Source organism: Cygnus olor, chromosome Z (genome assembly GCF_009769625.2).
Source record: "Cygnus olor isolate bCygOlo1 chromosome Z, bCygOlo1.pri.v2, whole genome shotgun sequence".
Taxonomy (NCBI): Eukaryota; Metazoa; Chordata; class Aves; order Anseriformes; family Anatidae; genus Cygnus; species Cygnus olor.
This window is the reverse complement of record NC_049198.1, coordinates 74,814,955-74,836,538: the sequence shown is the minus strand read 5'-3', so window position 1 is coordinate 74,836,538 and position 21,584 is coordinate 74,814,955. Positions and strand designations below refer to the sequence as shown.

The 21,584-nt window shown below is 41.6% G+C and overlaps 1 protein-coding gene across 3 annotated transcripts in view; it reads right to left on the bottom strand.

The window, feature by feature from the left end:
• Positions 1-275: 275 nt before the first annotated feature.
• XRCC4 (X-ray repair cross complementing 4) overlaps positions 276-21,584 on the bottom strand; it is a 188,626-nt gene continuing 167,317 nt past the window's right edge. For 2 of the 3 annotated variants that reach the window (XM_040542041.1, XM_040542042.1), the window contains exons 8-9: positions 9,944-10,162; positions 276-1,084 (exon numbers count right to left, since the gene is read on the bottom strand). In XM_040542041.1, coding sequence (XP_040397975.1) covers positions 9,988-10,162 — 175 coding nt within the window. In that variant the 3' untranslated portion in view covers positions 276-1,084; positions 9,944-9,987. The remainder of the gene's footprint in view (positions 1,085-9,943; positions 10,163-21,584) is intronic. The other variant, XM_040542043.1, reaches the window with a different exon arrangement.

Sequence of the window (21,584 nt, the reverse complement as noted above, 5' to 3'; positions counted from 1 at the left end):
TGTTTCTCAGGCAAAAGAATGGGTCCCCTCTGCCTTAAATGAGAATTGATTCAGGCTCTTAAAACTGCGAAGCAGAAGTCTGACAGACATGCTTAGTTCTATGCACTGGATTTTGACCTCTGAAGGTAAATACACGTTGCTAACTTTTTATCTGATGAAGCCTTAAACCTAAATGAATGTACCAGCTTCAGGCAGGAAGAGGTCAAGCATTAAGGCATTTTTCTAACTAGTCCCTTTACTCATAGCAGGTCTAAGCAAATAAAACCAAAAAGATGTCCTTTTAGAAAGCATTTTATTATCTTAGAAATCATCTTAAGAAAAATAATGAAATATCAAAATGTCTCTTTTAAAGTCTGTGGATTTCTACAGGTCTATGGCATACTACAGAAGGTCAAAATAGATTCAATATTAAACACTTTACTCCCCAAAGCAGGTATGCACCATATAATGCATAATACTACAAAGAATCTTTAAAAAGCAAAAAGTCATTTATTTGCACACTTGATTTTTTAAAGATATACCTCAATCAAAGCTGAGGAATCAGACCACATCTAAGCTGAGCTGCTCGAGAAAGGGGCAGAATATCGCATAAGTACAATGACAGCCTTAAGTATTCCTTATGTCTGATTTATTCTCTGGGGATATCTGAAAACCAGTTGATCCTGGATACGACTAACAGCCAAAGACTGTTAGGATGTAAAACGTTGTGATGGGGCTCTCTTTCCCCATATGCATGTGGTAATAGCTCTACACAGAGGCTGAACTGATTTCAAGGCTGTCACAAATCAAGACTCAGCAGGCCAAGGGTCTACAACCACGCAGTGAAGAATGGGGACAAGGCCAGTGAAAGAGAATTAAAGCAATATGTCATTAAATACCATACAGATTTTGGCTCAGTGTCTATACCAAAGCCTTTTAGTTTTATAACTAAATTTGATGTGGAGCACCAGTCTGAGTTTCTCAGACAACACATAGCTAGATGTCATCAAAGAGGTCCTCTGGCTCACAAGTGTTTTCCAGTGTTTCAAGAGACATCACATCCGGAGACTGCTTGCCCGATGTCTTCTGTGAAGCAGGATCAGGCCTGGAAATATTAAGCAAAGACATAGGTTTGAAATAAGTTTAGATACGGATATAAAAAAATCCAACATACACAAGACCAAGGTGCCTGTTTAACAGTGTATTTTGAGTTTTTGTTAAGGTTACATGTAAGAGAAAAGAGCTTTTTGAAAGACCTAATTTTGTGCTGAGATGTCAATGGCAAAACAAACAGATAAAATTCAGCTTATAAATATCAAGCCTTTAGCTATTATGTTACAATTTTTAGGAGAATGACCATTTCACCCACAAATTCCACATGGAGAGCTAGGGAGAGCAGAACAAACACACAAAACAAGGGGAGGACCTGCCCTTCTGCTGCTATACAGGATGATGCTCTGTGAATTGTTCTTTATTTTTACCCTGGTGCTAAGCATGTGTGTGCTGTCCATCATTTTGGCACACTGAGTTGTCTCAAAAGGTCCATGCCCCAAGGGTGCAAGCCTGTTCCCACACTGCACAGCAGAAGAAAACACAGGTAAATGCAGAAAATCCTTCCATAGCACATGCTCTCCACCTCTGGAATCCAGGTATTGAGGGACTCCCTGTCCTCCACCTGTATATATATTATGTTTACATGTACTCTAACTGTGTGCAAAAAAAGCAGTCATCACTCACTGCTACTTATATGCCAAGGTGCAGGTTTCTCCTTAGGTAAGTGGATAGCACAGAGTCCTACCTGAAAACTCTGCTTGAATTAGACATCCTTTATTATATTGGATAACACACTGCTCTGCAGCAATCGGCCCTATTTAGCCCTCTTTTGACTGCCCTCATCAAGACAGATGATTTAAATGTTTGTTGGCTGTATGAGCTCCTGGCATTTTCTGAGTTCATATTTGCTGCTTCTCCTCTCTCTCTGAGACAGCATTCTGACAAACACAGAAGACAAGGTATCCTGCACTTACAAACATGACGACATTTGTGACAGCTTCCAGTCCCTATGGGAATTAATACATATAGACTGGATCCTCCTCCAAATCTTTGAATCCTAGACAGATTTGTTTTTGTGAGCTTGAGGAGGAAAATCACTGATCACAGATAGTGGAGCTCTCAGTGATGTCATATTCCAGGATGGTATCACTAGATGCTTTGAAAACAAGAACTAATCTCTTAGTCTTGATTCAGTAGACTGTAGGGAATCAGCATGGGAAGCAGGGAGTGGACTCGATGTGCTTGCACTGTAGGGTTTGGGGTTGGCTGGAATTTCATGAGGGTCGATGGCTTCATGCCCCAGCATATTCCACTGGTGTAATCTTGACAGAAGGTAAAAAATCTGTGTATTACCAAAACCAACACACCATTCACCAGGATGGGAAGAACTAGACAGAAATGATGGAAAGTTACTCTGAAACACTGCCATACACGGGCTTTGTGAAATGAAGAATTCAAAAGCCGTCTTAATTTCCAGACTAATTCAAACCTTCAACTGCTCCACAGCTGCCAATATATTTAGTCAAAATCAGCGTTTTTGATTGCTCTTTTGAAGTTTGGTTTCACACAGATTCGGAACCAAGTTTTAGAAAACTCCCATTCTCACTGGAAAACTCCAGGAAACAACAGTTTTAAAAAACACTGCAACCTTCAAAATGTAATAATCTTCCCAAGAACCCAGCCACTACCTGATTCATGGCTTCTTATCCTTCAAGTCTGTGAATCCACCGGAGGTTCAGAGCTCTCACTACAATGTTTCCTGGAGAATGATTTCCAGTTAAAGGTGGAGCCCTCTGTGCTCCTTGGGAACCAGCAAAATCCCATTAAATGCTGAGTTTGGGATGCTTTCCCTTCCTATGAAGTCTCCAGTATTCAGAAGGGTTTTCTCACCACCCTCTCCATCATTCCAGTTCTGCAAACTGCTTTAATTTCAACATACCATTATTTTCAGATTATGATCACTACTTTCCCTGGAAGTCTAACTAGGTTCCTCTGTGAACTGCAAAATGTTCTCCTCAGGTCTGAATTAATCATGTCAAAGAATATGTTTTGTTTTGTTCTGTTTTGTTTGTTCTGTTGGCATGCAGTGACATCTAGACAGATGACAATTCTCATCAAAAGCCACTTGGACCAGCTGCAAATCAAACGTGCCAGAATCAGACCCTTAGCCAGTAACCTCTGGTCAGCAGGATCAGATCACTCCATGCCATTCTGAATGTTAGTGATCAACTCATTCATACCCTTTTTTTATGTATAGGCAACATATATCATGTTCAAGTTCACTTATTGAAGGTGCATAACCTTTCTTGATCAGTCGAAAGCATTACGTCTCCAGTGAGAGCACAGGTGAACCACACAGTGTGGAGCAGCACACATATCATTTTAATTAATTTTGAGTGGTCTCACCAGCAGATAAATTAGGCTGTGAAAGACCTCTGTAACACCACAGGTTACTTCAGGTACTGGAAGTTTTCTTCAGAGTAGCTTAGGAATTTTTCACTGTCCACATGCCATTAAGGTAATATTGAGTCTGAGATTTGCTGACTTTGAGGGTTCACCTATTGCAGCATTTTCTGATGTTGAAAAGTGAGCCTGACATTGCTTAAGAATGGCAGTATCAGTAACAATTTAATCCTCGTTAGGAAAACTAACTGTTTTCAACATTACACATGAGATCACATCCATAAGCCAAATCACTGGTGAGTTTTAACATTACACAGCTAGAACTATTAAGCTTCTGTGTTCTTGTAACAACATGGTACTCCGATTTACTCTCCAGAAGTTGTTATACCATGCCTGTGAATAAACGCAACTACACTTGCAAAGTGGAATCATTAGACTCTTTACATGAAGTTCATAAGCAACTTAATTTTGGCTTTAAGACCATATGAATCATATTTGCATGGCAATTATTCAAGACATGCCAACAGCTTGCTTTTTGCTGTGGATTTTTGAATCTTGGATTCTCACTGAAGCTGTATTACCATATCCTGATGCATAACTGAGGTAATTTCTTTAAATTGCAGTAAGTTGTATAGTCCTCTCTTGCCAAAAAGCCTGCAAGTAAGGGCATTCTTCTTGAAAGTTTATTCTTCTGTTGGATCATTTTTTGAAGTCTTGCCTTTTGGTAAACTTAAACTCCATTAACACATCTGGAGAACTGCTGACTCTAAGAGATCATTTCATATTTCCTGACATTTAGTTCAAGCCCTTCATAAATTGAGACAGAAGACCAGATCCACAGCTGGTGTGAATCACTGGAGCACTAATAATGTCAGTGGAGCTCTGCTGACTTACACCAGCTGAGATTCTGGCCCAAGATTTGGAAGAAAGTGGTTATATTACTTGGTATTTCTTTCCACAGCTGAGTAAGAGCCATAAGAAACAGAAGACATGCAACATGGTACTTCACTAAACAGTACAGTAACTCAAAGCCATGCAGGATGATGGTTTAGCACAGCTTGGGAGAAAAAGCAACGGATTTTATTTTGCGATAGGACAGATGGACCAGTCCCATTTGCTTCATGTGATGAATTGTTCCTGAGTTCGCAGAGACCCCAGAGGAGATCTGCATGACACCATTCCTGCTGCAATACATGGCCAGCTCTGCTTGGTAATGTTTTTGCAGGAGTATGAAGCGGAAAATAATCTCTAACGTGACTGCTATAAATGACACGGTTAAAAAGAGCTTCCTAGTGGCAAAAAAATCAAACAAGTTGTAGCTGCTCTGAAGCAAAATCAGGTCAGAGGCTGCAACATTAGCACCATTGCTCATCTTGAGGCTTTCCTTGCTGGAAGGATGAAAGCTTCTTGCATGGAGCTATGCTTGCACATCCAGCACAGCACATTGTGGTTGCGCTTCCACTGAAGGTTTTGTTCTCAAGCAGCTCTCGTGGGATTTGGAAAGAGCAATACTCTGGTAAATTAACATAGCCAGAAAAGTTTCCTAAAAAACTTGAGCAATCTAGGAGGCATACTCGTGTCATTGGACAACTGTATCATTTTCCCCATTTTTCTTAGTAATTAAAAGAATCACTTCCAATCAAAAGCTGGCATTTTACCAAACGAGATTTCTCCAAAATGTGTAGCAGGTTTCTTAGGAAAAGGCTGAAAGTATTGATGTGTATCTCTCACCTTAGTTTGGTTTAATGATTCATTCCTGTCATTAATCTGAAAAAGGCTTAAAAACATGAGTAGCTATGAACAGAGGATATAATCTGATACATACTTTCTTCAGTATCATAAAAATAGGTGGCAGCAGCAGTTCATAAACAGAACATCGGTAGTCATGACAGCACTAACAGTGAAGCAAAGGTGAGGCACCTCAATTGCTAATGAACAGCTGCATTGTGACTGACAGGGCAAAAGCTCAGAACAACAGTTGTGCTCCAGAGATGGCATGTTTCGTCCATCCCAAGAGAAAAACTTGGATTCTTTGATTTATCATCAATCTGCTGTCTGGGCTGTTACACCCCTGTCTCCACAGAAAGTCCTCAGAAGAAAGGTACTCATCGGCAGTCATTAATAAGTAAGGATTACGAAAGGAGCTTTGAGGAAAGACCTGGGTGAAACCTCATGGACCTTGTGGCTATGCGTAAAACCTTGGTCTTCAATAAGTGATTCCCCATGGTGTGAGCCCTTGGGAGACATCATATGGACTGCCTACGGCTACTGGACAAAAAGAGGAAAATTCAAACATGAAAAAAAAAAAGAAATGGTGTAATGGAGGCAGAGAAAAAGCCTCTTACATTAGCAGATGCATCAAGAAAACTATGTGCAGACATACTTATTTAAAGATGAATTTTAAAAATAGAAGTAGATTAAATTGAAACTCTATGGGATTAAAAATATGGCCAGAGATTCTCTTTTACAGCAATGCTGATGACTATAACATAAGGTAAATTATAAAGGTATTTTCCTTTTTAATACAATTTAAAATAAATGAAGCTCAAGGATTTGGTTTAGGTTTTGGCAGTGTTATAATTATGCAGCTTCCAGATATGGTTTATTCTGGCATCTATTCCTGGATAATATGAAAAGCCATGTATTTATAATTGATCTTACAAAATCAGATCAAGAATTGTGAAGAACAATTATGCTGATTTCAACCACCCTTGTGATCAGAAATTACAGTTGATGGACTTTTCTTGAAGTTGTTCATGAAGAAACTGATTATTTTTTTCAGTCACTTTCAGTCATCTGAAGAGACCAGCGGCCCCAGGCATCATCAGAGCCCAAGCTGTGCTTGGTCCCTCTCGGAGAATCTTCCATGTGTGGCTTTTTCATACATTCAGCACATAAAGCAAACAGTCTAGACTCAGTTAAAGTCAGCAGACAAATAAGAAGAAGAATGTTCAATTACACTGTTAATGAAGAATATTTTCAGTGTGGCAACTACAGATTTAATGTTCAGCCAGGGAATCAATGCTCCTTAATAAGCTTCCACCTCTGGCCGAAAGCCAAAGAGTGACTGCACCTGCGTTCATAACCACTGGGTGTAAGGTAGGTCTGGAATTCTCTCAATGCACAACACCTACAGCATAACTTCAAAAAACAGGACAATTGCTAAATACTACTTTAAGCTCTTGCAAGTGCCCCTCTTTTTTCTCTATGACTAGAAACTAGCAAGAAGAGAATAATTTTGTTTCGCATTTACACCATTTTTTTCTGTAAGAGTCATCCTGGAATCTTTCAGATGGAGAAAAATGAACTGAGAATCCCTTAAATATCATAGAAATAGGCACTTTTGTTGCAGCAAGAACAAACTTGCAAACAAATCTGTTATACTATAAAGACAGACATATCACTCTTATTGATCTCCGGCCTAGATCAGCTCTCAAAATTATTTTCATCTTCTATGCTACCTGCTTAGTCCTAAATAAATAAAGGGGGTAAAGGCCTAAAGATCCTGAGAAATCTGTATGCAATGTCTAAAGTGGCTGCACAGACATGTCATAAATGAACACTGACAGCACATTTTTAGGGACTTGTATCCATTCAGTTGCAAACTTCCAATTAACTTCTGCTGGCAAAGGTGCAGGTCCTTCTTTAAAAAGAACATTCCAGTGTAGGAATATAAATATAGCCTTGGATCTTTCCATCTGATCAAACACACTTGTGGATGCTTACTAACAAAGATCTACTTAAAAATGCAATAATAGATGTCACTTAAAAGGAAAGGCCTAAGCCATGTTTGTTTTAGACAAGTGGCACACATTTCTGTGGCTCATTTCCACTTAAACTCCTTCTTGCTTAAACAAACTAGATCGCATTCAGCTTGAGAAACATACTAGAGCCACGGCCTTCACTGGCAAAAAATACAAATCTCTTAATCATAACTACAAGAGTACATAGTAGAGGAAAACTTGGTTTGTTTAGGAATTTTGTCAAGGCCTTTCATAAATCCAGTACATTGCAAATTTATTGGCAAATGTTAGAAGCCATTTCTCATAGTCATGAAGCACTATTTATCGCATATATACATTTATATAACACCAGCACTGGCTAAACAGTGTCATAGCCCTTTTCCAGGCTGTCAGACCTCTGAGGCTGCTTTCCCTCCCTAACCCTTTCTAACCCCCCCAGGGTGATCATAAGCAGCAACCAAAGGACTCAGAAGGCAAATAAAAATCCCAGAACCAGTTTCTGATATGGGAAATGGGTGTCCCTGTGCCCCTCAGCCTACTGTCCCCATTTCAGACCACTGCTGCTGTTGCATGGTGGTGGAGCACGGAGGGATGGGTTGGTCCCAGAGCCTGCCTCTCCTCTTGGTGGGACCCCGTCCTACCAGCCAAACATAGGCTGGCTCTTTGCTCTGTTCCTAATAACGCGATGCTACTGGTTTCCACTGGCATGACAACCTGCAAAACCGTGCTGAATCCAAACACAAAAATAAAGCCTTTAATTGGAGGAAACCCTGCAATGCTGAAACCTACGCTGCACTTGAGATCTTCCATGTCTTTTCCACTCCCTTCTAGCACACAAGGCTCTAAGTGGCTGTTTAAATCCTATTGACTTCATCAGCTGCTAAACACTTGCTCAGAGTTAAGCATGTGCTTAGAAACTCTCCTGAACCATGGTCTCAGCTTGCAGCTCCCTAGGGTTCGTTCTTTACTTTGCCACAGGAGAAAACTTAAGAACTTCACAGACTGAGAAAATTAAATAAAGCCATTCTTACAGAAAAATGGATTAGTCTGGCATTCATACAACACACTAGGCTAGATTACTTTCAAATCTTTACAAACTAACTAGCTATAGCTTAAAAAGATTCTATCCTCAGAAGGATTTAGGAGAATACACAGGTGTAATCTTAAAAATTATATTTTAAACACTCCCATAGCTAAATTATTATTTTTTTTTCTCAACAATTTGTACACGTCTACCTGTGCATTGGCAGAATTACTGCCCAGATTAACTATTATCTGCAGATCTGCTCAGCACACTTTGAATCATTCATTTTAATCTGCTTACTGAGAAAACCACTTTGGATCAGTACAGTATTCAGATACAACTTATGTATCTATTTTCTGATGATTAAATGCTCTTAGAAAGAATTGAGACATAGCTTCAGTGAGTTTTTACATCTGGGAGCAGTGAATTGAACGGCTGGGAGCAGGTTCCAACTTACAAGTTAAGGTAGAGCATGTAAAGTATAACAGGCTTCCCCTCAGTAGGTGTCTAATAGGTCTCTATTGAATACAAGATTATTTTCATAATGAAAATTGTATTTCCCTTTCTGCTGTCTCTGAACTCCCATTCAACCTGTCCTATGTTCCTCCTGCCCTCTTCCAGCCACAGATGTGAATTTATTCACACTTCTCTGAAATAAGTTCAAACCTTTGATATTTAATATCAAATTCCTGCCTACAGTGACACCTGTGAGAGCTAAAGCATGTTGAAACAGTGGTACCAAAAATAAAAAGAAGAAAAAGAAGAAACAAAAACGGAGGTACAGCACTCCAGCCCTTTGAAAACATCAGGTAAAAAGTAAAAACAGGCACACTTGGCTGAGACAAAACAGAGCAGGACATGGCAACAGCCAGTGCTTTCTGGCTACAACAGCATTTCTTTTCCTTTGCAATTTCACCAAACCCTACGTGAGACGTCTCCTCACTCAGGCTGGAGAACTGACATAACCTTTGTCCATTTAAAGCCAAGCCTATTCCTTATTTTAGGGTGCATAAATGAAAAGAATATGGGCCTAAGAACCTGCCTATGAATCTCTTAACTCTCTGGTAATACTTCTTTTTATTTTGGACATGTTGCTAAGACATTTCACAAACCTTCCTTCTAAAGAGCACATCTATGAATATGTCTATTTATTTGTAAAGAAACTACCTTCCAAATATATCATCTACTATTATAAAAAGCAGGAATCATCTGCAGTTCATGATACAATTGCTCTAAGACCGAGACAACAAACTTGAGTCTCTTCAAGACATTTTTTCTCCTCCAAAGTCCCAAATGGTCTCCATCCATGCTAGCTCTTGGGGTCTGCCTAGGCAGCAATATCTGCACCAAGTACTTTACCAGAAACACTTAACAATAGAGCAAATAGCCAAGCCATTACTTGTTGGATAAATGCTGCAAAAGAGTCTAGACTGTAAGATTTTTAAGAAAAGTTGTACTACCTCCAAAAACAACAAAACCCCAACTAACCAAGAGGACTGGACTGGCCTTGTGTGCTTCTTTCACAAAAATTCTTACCTAAGCTGGATTTTTCTTCTTAATGACCTCCTCCCCTCCCCCATTTTTTATTTTTTTATTTTTTTTATTTTTGGTAAACGGTCAAATTCACTGAAACGTTCTTTAGTCCTTAAATTTCAAAGATTTCCTCTTCTGGCAGAACAATTTTCAAGCACGTTGTACCAGAATCAAGAGACATTCTCATCTTACTCGTGCAAGCACTTACTTCCCTTGCTGTTGTAGCACAGGAGGTTGGAGCCCTGACTGGTGCTAAATCAGCACACCCCAACAGGTCATTGCTGAAATCTGTCCCCAAAGGTCAGATGGCAGGAGCACAGAATGGCGACTGGTCAAGATCTGCCACTGCTGAAGCAGGCCACCCATCTCTGTTTTGAGAAGGCACCAAGACGACCAGCAGAAGAGATGGATTAACGAGTGCAGCAAGCTGAAAGACAGCAACCAACCCCGTATTTTACATGGAATTTTTCAATTACTACTTTTCCGTGAATATAGGCCCGGTTTCAGAGAGCCCATACTCCACAAGGCCCTCTGCCAGATGTTTCTTCTCAGACTCCAGGCTCTCAGAGACACTTAATCAATCAGGAAATTACGAGCGGGGTCTCAGAGGGAGTGTAGGCCATCTGAGGAGGCAGGACTATCGGGCTCATCAGTACTTCCAACCAGATGCACAAATGCAACCCTGAGAGCACATGGTGCTGGTGTCAGACAGTCGAGCTCCTTCAGACTGCCTGTGCTCGCCACCCTGGCTTGGGGAGATCACCTTACGCTTCGTCCTCCAGGCCTGCTCAGCACCTGCCTGACTTGGCACCGTGCACGGACACCTGCAATTTTTATTTCACACGGGGCCTAACAAAAAAACATTCTGCAGTTTTGGTCACTGTGACCTGAACTGCGCTGAAGTCAGTGCCTTACTGGGATGAGGAAACAGGTCATGTCAGCCAATCTGAAACAGGTAATGAAAAAGAAATTTGTCAGACTGCTAGAACATAGGAACAGCTGTCCTGGGTCAACCTGATTTAGCCCAGAACCCGGTCTCTAACAGTGGCCAAGAGCAGATGTTCTTTGAAGCACACAAAGTGCTTTTTCATCTTCCAACCATTTGGAGATCAGAGGTTTCCTGAGTTAGTGTTACTTTCTATGGATTCGGCAACATTCAGTGTGTCTCTGTCACAAACTGTCACTGTCCCCCAGAGCACATTTACACTTCCAATTATTCCCAAAATGTTGAAGGAGTTCCACATGTAATACACAGGAATAGGAAAAAACATGGCAGAGAACATAGAATAAACATGGGATAGAAATAGGACAAAATTGATCAGATACTAATATACGGTAATTTTCTTGACAAAGTTGTTCCAGTTCCACAGCATAAACCAGATTTTAACTTTGGTTGTGATACATTAGTGTAAACCTGAAGTAGCTCCACTGATATTTTCTTGCACTGGTATGGCTCAAACCAGCATTCGAACCACTAACTTCATAAAATTTTGATCTGTAGAGAGCCTTGATAATTCTACCGATGCTGTCCTACTGACAAATTTAGATGGCTTGCCTTTTTGTGAGTTTCAGCACAGTGCTCTAAAGGATTTTTATCTTATAAATGCATTAAGAAAAAAGGGAGCACCATACAGGTGGGCAACTGGGACTTTATTAGGAGAACGTGGATGTCAATCAGAGTAGAATAATCATGGTGTACATGTGAAACAGATGCTGCCTTGCGTAAAATAACACAGTGTGATATACAGATGAATCACTGAAAATGCAATTACTACTTCATCTTAGGTTATTGGTAACAGGTCCACTTACTTGAAACCCATCTGGTTTTACCCATGCTACGGTACCAGGAAACAGGGAAAAGAATAATGCCTATTTTTCATGTACACCTCCTCACCTGATGTCTCCATTTTTCTTTCCAGAAAAAAAAATCTGAATCAGTAGTATTCAGATTAATAGTCCAAAATCACATGGAAATCACTGTCTTCTGTTAATTAAGATATTAACAATTTTTATATTTTGAATATTGCTTCTGCCAGACTTCAGTATCTTTGTAAAAGTGAAAGGGAGAAAGAAAGAGAAGAGTTCCCATCTAAACCATAGCTCATAACTACCTCAGCCCTTGCACAAATTCTCACAATCAGAAAGAACAGTTCAGATAATACAAATGGATGCAAACAATTTAAAAGACCTTGTGAAAGACCTTGTGGTTTAAAAAGCTGTGATTTTTTTTTAAAGCACTATTATAAATAAAAATGGCTGCTTGAAAAGCTTCCTAGTAAATCTGGCAGGCGGAGAGCATTTCTGGTAACACTAGGAAAAGACAAAAAAAGAATTTTTCAAAATTCAGTATGAAGCTTGAATTTTCAGTTCAAGCACAGTTTAGCTCTCCTTTTACAATAATCTGCTTCTTTCAGAGCAGAATTAGATTAAGTGATTGGCATTTTTTAAAGATTGCGCATGGAATTACCAAAGCTCTGCAGCTCTGAGGACTCCTCATCGCAGGGGTGATGATTTCCCTCTTTAAGTTGTTCCAGCAACAGTGGAGGGTATGCTGCAGCTCGCTCTGTGATATCGCTAACACAGGGCCCTCCTAATCCCCAGCGATTCTTCACAAGAGTTTTATTACCAACAATATGCAGCATAACAATTGACTGTATTGCATATACTCTTGCTTGCTAAAGATTATAGGTCTGGTCATAAAAGATGTGGTCATTAGGTACTATCTAAAGCCCACTCAAATCCATGGAAGTTTCCCCTTTGGCTTTATTTTGCTTTGTGTATGTTCTTTGTACACAACACACCTACATAAGCCTCCCAAAACGTAGCAGGGGAATGGTTGATTGTTTTTATAATCTGTATCAAGAATTCACTTTTTTTTTTTTTTTTTTTCCCCAGGTATCTCTGGACTCACCAGTAAGATAGCAATCCAAAGTATATGGCCCTCTTATTGCTGTGTATCTTTCAAAACTAGTGATGAAACAAAACCAGCCAACCAAACAAGAGAGTCCTTGTTGCATGTGCCATTTGGTTTTGACACAAACCCCAAGCACACCCTACTTATTGGTTAGGTTTCAATGGTGCTTTTTGTGTGTTCACTTTGTACGTTAACTGCTTCTGCTTTGTTCTGTCAGGTATGTAGCATTCATGAAAATGTCTGTCTGAATGTAAAGCATACAATAGAATCAATAGAGGAATTAACAGATGATGACAAATTGATTTCATTCACATTTTTAAACTATGAGAACATTTTAAAGAAACATCAAGGAAATATTAAAGTAATTGATACTGATCCTTGCAAAAATCGTGATACAAGATAGGTATTTGGTACAAAGCAGCAAACCGGGAAGCCTGTTTAATAACCAACATGAACTTGTAAAATAATTTATCAACCAGCTTTCCACCAGACGCTCTATGAAGAAGAATCCATTCTACCTTTTCATATTCAGTATTGGTAAGTGTAATAAGATATTCAGACAACAGTAATAAAAGCTCATTCTAAATCTGGTGGGAACTGATGAAAGCAATTATGTCGAAGGCTTGGTACTGTCAAACTGTCAAGTTTCAAGCTTAATGTAATTCTTTAGAGTTTACGCCTTTTCTACTCACAAAGAAAAGGACTGCAAGCCATTTTCTGTCCAGAATGCAATGAGACCAAGGAAACAGGCCATTTAGCTGCAGAATGCTAAAACAGTATATAACACACCAATAAAATTATGTCATGTCACAGAGATTCTTCAGGAAGGGACCCATCTTGAACTTTTGGATATTACTAGTGAAAAAATATGACAACAGCCTTGAGGCCCTTGGCAGGGAGTGCTAGAAATTTCAGAGGTCTGTGAAAAGTGTTCATTTAAATTTTATCAATTGTTTCTGTTTTTCTAGGCTGGAGAAATGCTCCATTGTGGAGGAAACAATGAAATAATAAAAAATAATGAGGAGTCATTAGGTTTAGTCTGAATAATGCCATTTATCAGCAGAGCATATTCTGCCTAAAGACCTTCCTACACTAGTCTGCAACACTAGGGCTTACTTGAAGTGAAGTGCTCTTCACGTACACACTTCCAAGCTGCACAAGCTTTGTGATTACTAAAAACATCAGAAAAGGGTGCAGTCTACATCCTATTTGTATGAACAACTCAAGTATGACAGGGGCAGTAGCACTGACAATACGACTCATGACATGTGCTCCATCTAATGCTCCACCGTGCCGAGAGACCCTTCATGAACAGCCAAGAGCCACTGGGTCTGAACATCAGCTCAGTCTTTAGCCCCTCAGCTGAAGCTCCCTGTGACAGTGAAAATCATCACTAACGATGACTGGATGCACCAGGAGGCAGATGATTATTACTCTACCTGTTTGTCTCAAATATTCCATAAAACAGCAACCACCAGTCAGTGGAGAACCTGAATTGGAGCTGAACTGCTTGCAGAGCAGTGAGTGAGCAGACAGCAACAATAATGATCCATGAAGTCAACAGCACTGGAAAAAATATTACACTTTGACTTGTGTTTTACTTTTATGCTAAGGGAGTAAGGTTTTCTCTCTTATTGTGGGGCCAGGCATTCTAAACTTTGTAAAAAGAAGAGTATAGCATGGGACAACAAAAAGGACCTAGATAATGTGATGTAGATCTGGCGGAGATATGTGACCTTAGCAGGCATGACAGCAGAAGGAAACCCCAGTTCCAGCTCTATGAGTGTTAAAGTGCTGTACTATTTATGTTGCATCTGCTTGCCTCTGGCAAAGAGGAGGTGTGCCAAACTATAAATAAATCAGCATGCTATATGAAGAACAGCTGAGACTGATGGAGCTAGCATTAATGACCTTGGCTAGTGAAGATTGCTGCATTTTTCCTTTAAAATTTTACTCTGTTAGGCAAAACTACAACAACAAAGCAATGTGTTAATTTATGGCTGGGGAGACAGTTTAGGGAATAAATTAAAACGCAGATGCCCCCAGACACAAGGGGCGGAATGCAGTAAATGTAACCCAACTGATGGGCATAATATCATTTGCTGCTCTAAGATGCCTAGACCTACAGAAATGGTTCCAGACTTAAAATACTTCTGTTCTTTCTTTCACAACAGCTTAATTAATGCATAGGCACATTTACCTGATTCCCTCTTCATAACAGGAAGTGAACTAACAGACAGAAGAAAGAGTTGGAAGACAGGATACAAAGAATAAAACTCTTATTTGATCACTATAGCTGCTGCAAAACCAAGGCAGAGAGAAATATTCATGCTTCCAGATAGAATTTTTAAGATGCTATTTTGCTTGTTGTAAGCATCCTAGATCAGTTCCTGGTATTGCCAAAATGCGAAGATTCAGGCTTGGATTTGGACTGGAGGTATATCAAAACTACACGGATCTTAGGTCCCTAAAAACACAGTAGAAAATCATGACAGAAAATACCTCTTGTGAGACTTCTGTGTTACTGCTTTTAGAAATGTGAAAGGGAGAAAAAAAGCCACCTCCTTTTTACAGAATGGGATGAAAAATGTAATAACATGAACGCTCAGGACAAGACTTTTGAAGTTTGGATCAAAATGACGAGTGGTAGAAGAGGACGGAAATTGACTACTTTCTTATATTGAGTCATTCATCCACAGCACTTCTGTGTGTTTTTTAAGTGTCAGCAATCACAAAGTAGACAACAAAGTGTGATAAAACTAGCCATTCCTAAAAATCACTTCCTATAGATTATGCTTAATTCAAAGGTGTGATTTTTTTTTCTTTTATTGTTGGCTGAAAAGACAAAAACTCTAGTGAAACTGTGTCTGTTGATCTGTCCAGATCAATACAAGGCAAAGAGCTAGAATTAAATCAATAAATGGAATAACGAAGCCAAAGACAATTCTCTTTAAAGTGAAAAATAAAAAATAAAAAAATCAGGTGATTCAAATTCCCTCAGAGATACTGCCCTGCCTCACTGGAGTTGACTGACCTCAAAAAGGCTTGAAACTGATGAACCATTGTGCTGTTAAAATATCTCAAGAAGAGAAAAAAATAAAAGAGAAAGGAAAATTATCTTGTCCAGTATGGCATCGTTGTGGGAATGGCCTGTGGGGCTCCCCACTCTTTCCATCCCATAATCTGGAGAAGGTAATAGAAGCCACAGAGGAACAGAAGCACTCCTTCCACCCTTCCACTCTTCCACCCCACTGGCAGACATTACCTGGAATGCTCTAAGTCACCACAACACTGCGTTTGGCTGCTCCAGGGGTTCTGTTAGCTTTTGCCCCCACTAATACCACACCAATATCACACCTGTCTCTACTTCCATGTTAATATGGACAAAGAGTGAAAACTGAAGTGTTGCAAACATGGGTGAGGGAAAGAAATGCGTGAGTCTCCTGAGGACCACTCAGAGCAATGCAAGTTTGGACAAAAACCATGTTTATAGAGAGGCTGGCAGTCTGAAGGTGGCTACTGGAGAGAGGTGAGCAGACGTCATGCTACGTAGTAAAACGAGTTGTTATTGGCACAAGTTTACAATAGCCACATTGCACATGTGTGTCTCAGCCGCAGTGGCTTATACAGCTTGTCCCAAATGAGTGCCAAAAACACCTATTTTCCCACCATGCCTCTCCATGCGTTTCGTTTATTGCTTCCACCCCCATCTTACAGCAGTCCAAATGGCAAAACCCAAGCACTGCCTCTGACGGGAACAGGAACACAGTAGCTGGCTGGCATAAGCCCAGTGCGGGTCCAATTCAAGAGAAGCTGGACCTAGGCCAGCTACAGAACAGCCAGCTTTTGGGGTCGGGAATGGGTTTTATAGGTTATGTACACCGCATTCTAGCACAACCTCCAGTGGATGATGTATTGCTACCCTTTCCAAATGTGAACTCCCTTAACAGAGAATCGAGTCCCAGAATCACTGAAAAGTTTGCTGAGTTAATGCATTAGTGGTGATTCTTTGAGTTATAGGAAATTAAGAGAATCTTCTGAAAACAACAACCCCCCCCCCAAAAAAAAACCACAAAACAAACAAAAACCCAACCAACCAACCAACCAAAACCAAACAAAACACACCAACCAACCAGCCAAGACAAACAAAAAAACAAAAAAACACCCCACAAAACCCAGCCCTGGGAATGAGCACATCCAGCAAGGAGTGTGACAACTCTAAGCCAAAGATCTGTTGAGATGTCTGTTGAAAATATTACTGGGAAAAATCATACTGACGCGAGTATCGGTAAGACTGATATTATTACAAAAAATACAATGGTAAGTAATGCATGCTGTGATAATGCATATTTTGCAAGGCTTAATTTCAAATGTACCATTCAAAGAAAAATAAAACAATCTTAAATGGCAGATTTGGAAAGACTCTTCCAACACATCTTGAAGCCAGTTTGCTAAGAAACTGCCCAGCCACCCTTGCCATCTCTGGGCTCCAGCAGTCACTACATCCTGCAATACCCTACCTCCTTCAAGAACCCCAAGGAAATAACTGCGATTCACAGCCCCCTGAACTTTTCCCCCACGTGAGAGCTGTTCAGGCAGCTCTGTAGCACGAGGAGTGTATTCTAAAGCCTGACCATCTCACAGTCTCTGAAATGGGAGGCTACTGATCAAATTTCATCAGGATACATTCTTGCTGATGCCTTCTTGGATTAATCTATGGTATATACATCTATTTATATATGTAACCAGTAGGGAGTTTTCTCGCTATGTTTTTCAAGGAAATCCAAGATACATATTAAATACATGTCCACATTAATTTTAAGAAAAGTTGGGAAATGAGGACTTAGGGTTGATAAACCAGTTACTTAATTATACTCGCCCACATACATCATTGTTCCTATTTGTGACACATGAAATAGCTTGCATACTTTACTGTCTTTCCTGAAATTTGTTGTGCAATGTTCCTGTCATAAGTGGTACTCTGCTCTTCCTTACAAAAGACTGGTTTAGAGACTAAACCACATACATTGTCAGAAAGGTTGTTGGACCTCCCTCAAATTTAAATCCCTAATGTCTGCTAAGAGATGTTAAAAGAGGCTTACAAAATAGAATGGTATGTGGCACTGTTCAGTATAGATCTTACATCTAGTATTTATGAATATCATAACATACAATACCTGGGCCAGACATGGTCCTGTTCTGCAGGGGAAAGGCAAAATAAAGCACTTGTCATTTGACCATTTCATGAAGCATGTGCATCTTGTGCAGCACTCAAGTTGTTACCATACCCAGCAGCAGCCTTTCAACCTCGTGCCTTGCACAACACAGGTGTGTATCTCGGTCCGACAGGTCTGAAGGCCACCTGTAAGAATGTAACAGCAACTACACATTTCTAGTAAAATCTATGTTTACAGGTATTTTCAAAATGTGATGTGCACATAATAATCTCCTTTGCATCTGAGCTTTTAAAAGTGTCCTCCCTGTTGTAAACAACACCATTAGTGTTTCCCTTTAAAATATACAGAATCATAGAATCATAGAATATCCCGAGTTGGAAGGGACCCATAAGGACCATCAAGTCCAACTCCTGGCACCGCACAGGTCTGCCCAAAAGTTTAGACCGTGTGACTAAGTGCACAGTCCAATCGCTTCTTAAATTCAGACAGGCTTGGTGCAGTGACTACTTCACTGGGGAGCCTGTTCCAGTGTGCGACCACCCTTTCAGTGAAGAACCTCTTCCTGATGTCCAGCCTAAACCTCCCCTGCCTCAGCTTAACACCATTCCCACGGGTCCTATCATTGGTGATTATGGAGAATAGGTCAGCGCCTGCCCCTCCACTCCCTCTCGTGAGGAAGCTGTAGACTGCGATGAGGTCTCCCCTTAGCCTCCTCTTCTCCAGGCTGAACACGCAAAGTGACCTCAACCGCTCCTCTTATGTCTTCCCCTCTAGGTCCTTCACCATCTTCGTTGCCCTCCTCTGGACACTCTCCAACAGTTTTACATCCTTCTTGTACAGTGGTGCCCAGAACTGCACACAGTACTCGAGGTGAGGCCGCACCAGCGCAGAGTAGAGCAGGACAATCACTTCCCTCAACCGACTAGCAATGCCGTGCTTGATGCATCCCAGGATATGGTTGGCCTTCCTGGCTGCCAGGGCACACTGCTGGCTCATATTCAACTTGCTGTCGACCACAACCCCCAGATCCCTCTCTGCGGGGCTGCTCTCCAGCGTCTCGTCGCCCAGTCTGTACGTATAGCCAGGGTTGCCCCGTCCCAGGTGCAGGACCCGGCACTTGCTTTTGTTAAACTTCATGTGGTTGGTGATCGCCCAGCTCTCCAATCTGTCCAGACCTCTCTGCAAGGCCTTTCCACCCTCAGCCGAGTCTATAACCCCTCCAAGTTTGGTGTCGTCAGCAAATTTGCTCAAAACACCTTCTAGTCCTATATCCAAATCGTTTATAAAAACATTGAAGAGGACTGGCCCTAAAATGGAGCCTTGGGGGACCCCACTGGTGACCATCCGCCAGCCTGATGTGGCCCCATTTACCACAACCCTTTGAGCCCTGCCCGTCAGCCAATTGCTCACCCATCATATGATTTTGTTTAGGTGTATGCTGGACATTTTGTCCAGTAGGATCCTATGGGAAACCATGTCAAAAGCTTTGCTGAAGTCCAAAAAGATCACATCAGCTGGTTTCCCTTGATCGACTAGATGGGTGATCTTATCATAAAAGGAAATCAAATTTGTTAGGCAGGACCTACCCCTCATGAACCCATGTTGGCTGGGACCAATGACTGCAGTGTCCCCCAGGTGCACTTCAATAGCTTCAAGGATCATCTTCTCCATAATTTTACCAGGCACTGATGTGAGACTGACAGGCCTGTAATTGCTAGGGTCTTCTTTCTTGCCCTTCTTGAAAATTGGCACAACGTTTGCCAGCTTCCAGTCTACCGGGACCTCTCCAGATTCCCAAGATCGTTGAAAAATAATTAAGAGAGGTCCCGCGATGATGTCAACCAGCTCCTTAAGCACCCTGGAATGAATCCCATCTGGACCCATGAACTTGTATGGATCCAGGTGGAGCAGCAAATCCCGCACACATTCAGGGTCAGTTGGGAGTTTATCATTCCCACCGTCATGGTCCTCCAGCTCAGGGCACCTAGGGTCCCGAAGCCATCAATGCTGAAGACAGAGGCGAAGAAGGCATTAAACATCTCTGCTTTGCCTATGTCATTGTCTGTGAGGAGACCTTCCCTATCAAGTAGCGGACCTATGTTTTCTTTGGTTCTCCTTTTTCTGTTCACATATCTATAAAAACCTTTTTTATTGTCTCCCACAGACATGGCCAACTTCAACTCTAGTTGGGCTTTGGCCACACAAATTTTCTCCCTACAAACACGAACAGCATCCCTGTATTCCTTCCACGTCGCCTGACCCTCCTTCCAGCAGCCGTACACTTTCTTTTTTCGCCTAAGCTCCAGTAGAAGATCCTTGGTCAGCCAGGCCAGCCTTCTGCCCAGCCTGCTGGACTTCTGATATTTTGGAATCTCCTGATCTTGTGCTTTCAGGAGGCAGTGCTTAAAGATGGACCAGCACTGATGGACGCCAATGCCTTCAAAAGCAGTTTCCCAGGGGACCTTGCTAACTAGTTCCCTGAGCAGCCTGAAGTCTGCTTTCCCCATATCCAGGGCTGAAGTTTTGGTGGCAGTTTTCCTTCTGTCACTGTCATTTTAAACTCAACCACTTCATGGTCACTATGACCGAGACGGCCGCCAATTGCCACATCCTCCACAAGACCCTCTCTGTTCTCCAGCAACAGATCTAGGAGGGCACCTTGCCTAGTTGGCTCCCTTAGCACCTGCACCAGGAAGTTATCATCTAGGTGCTTTAAGAACCACCTGGAATTGCTCGCGTCGGTCATATGGTGATCCCAGTTGATGTCTGGTAAGTTGAAGTCCCCCATAAGGACAAGGGGAGTTGATCTCGAGGCATCTCTTAGTTCTGCAAAGAATAATTCATTGGCATTGTCATCCTGGCCAGGTGGTCTGTAATAGGCTCCCACAACGACATCCCCTTTATTTGTTCATCCCTTAATCCTTACCCAGAGGCTCTCATCTTTGCCATCACCAATGTGAAGTTCCACACAGTCCAGCCCATGCTTCACATACATCGTCACCCCCGCACCTTGCCTACCCTGCCTGTCCCTCCTGAAGAGCCTGTAACCATCTATTGCAACACACCAGTCACAGGACTCATCCCACCAGGTTTCGCTTATGCCGATGATGTCGTAGCTGTGGGACTGGGCCAAGACTTCTAGCTCAACCATTTTATTCCTCATACTGCGTGCATTTGTGTAGAAGCACTTCAAATGCGCTTCCCTACGTGCAGCACCTTGTGGAGCAGACTGATGGACCTCACTAGCACACAGTCCCTCTGATTCTAGTGCACCATCCCTTAGCTCATCATCGGCGTGCCTGGTTTTATCCCTTTCCCCCTTCAACTCTAGTTTAAAGCCCTATCTATCAGCCCTGCCAACTCCTGAGCAAAAATCCTTATCCCTCTCCGAGAGAGGCGCATCCCATCTGGTGCCAGCAGGCCCGGTGTCACATAGACCTTCCCACGATCAAAAAACCTAAAGTTCTGCTGGTTGCACCAGTCCCGAAGCCACGTGTTAATGTGATGAGTCTGCATGTCAACATCAATCCCCCCTATCGGAAGGACAGAGACAAACACAACCTGTGCCCCTGAACCTTTAACTAGTCGCCCTAAAGCCCTAAAGTCCCTTTTGATTGCTCTCAGACTTCTCGTTGCTACCTCGTCATTACCAGCCTGAAAGAGCACTATCAGGTACTAGTCGGTGGGCCGTACCAGGTGCATGACTTTCTTAGCAAAGTCTCTCACCTGAGCCCCAGGCAACAGACTTCTCTGTGGGT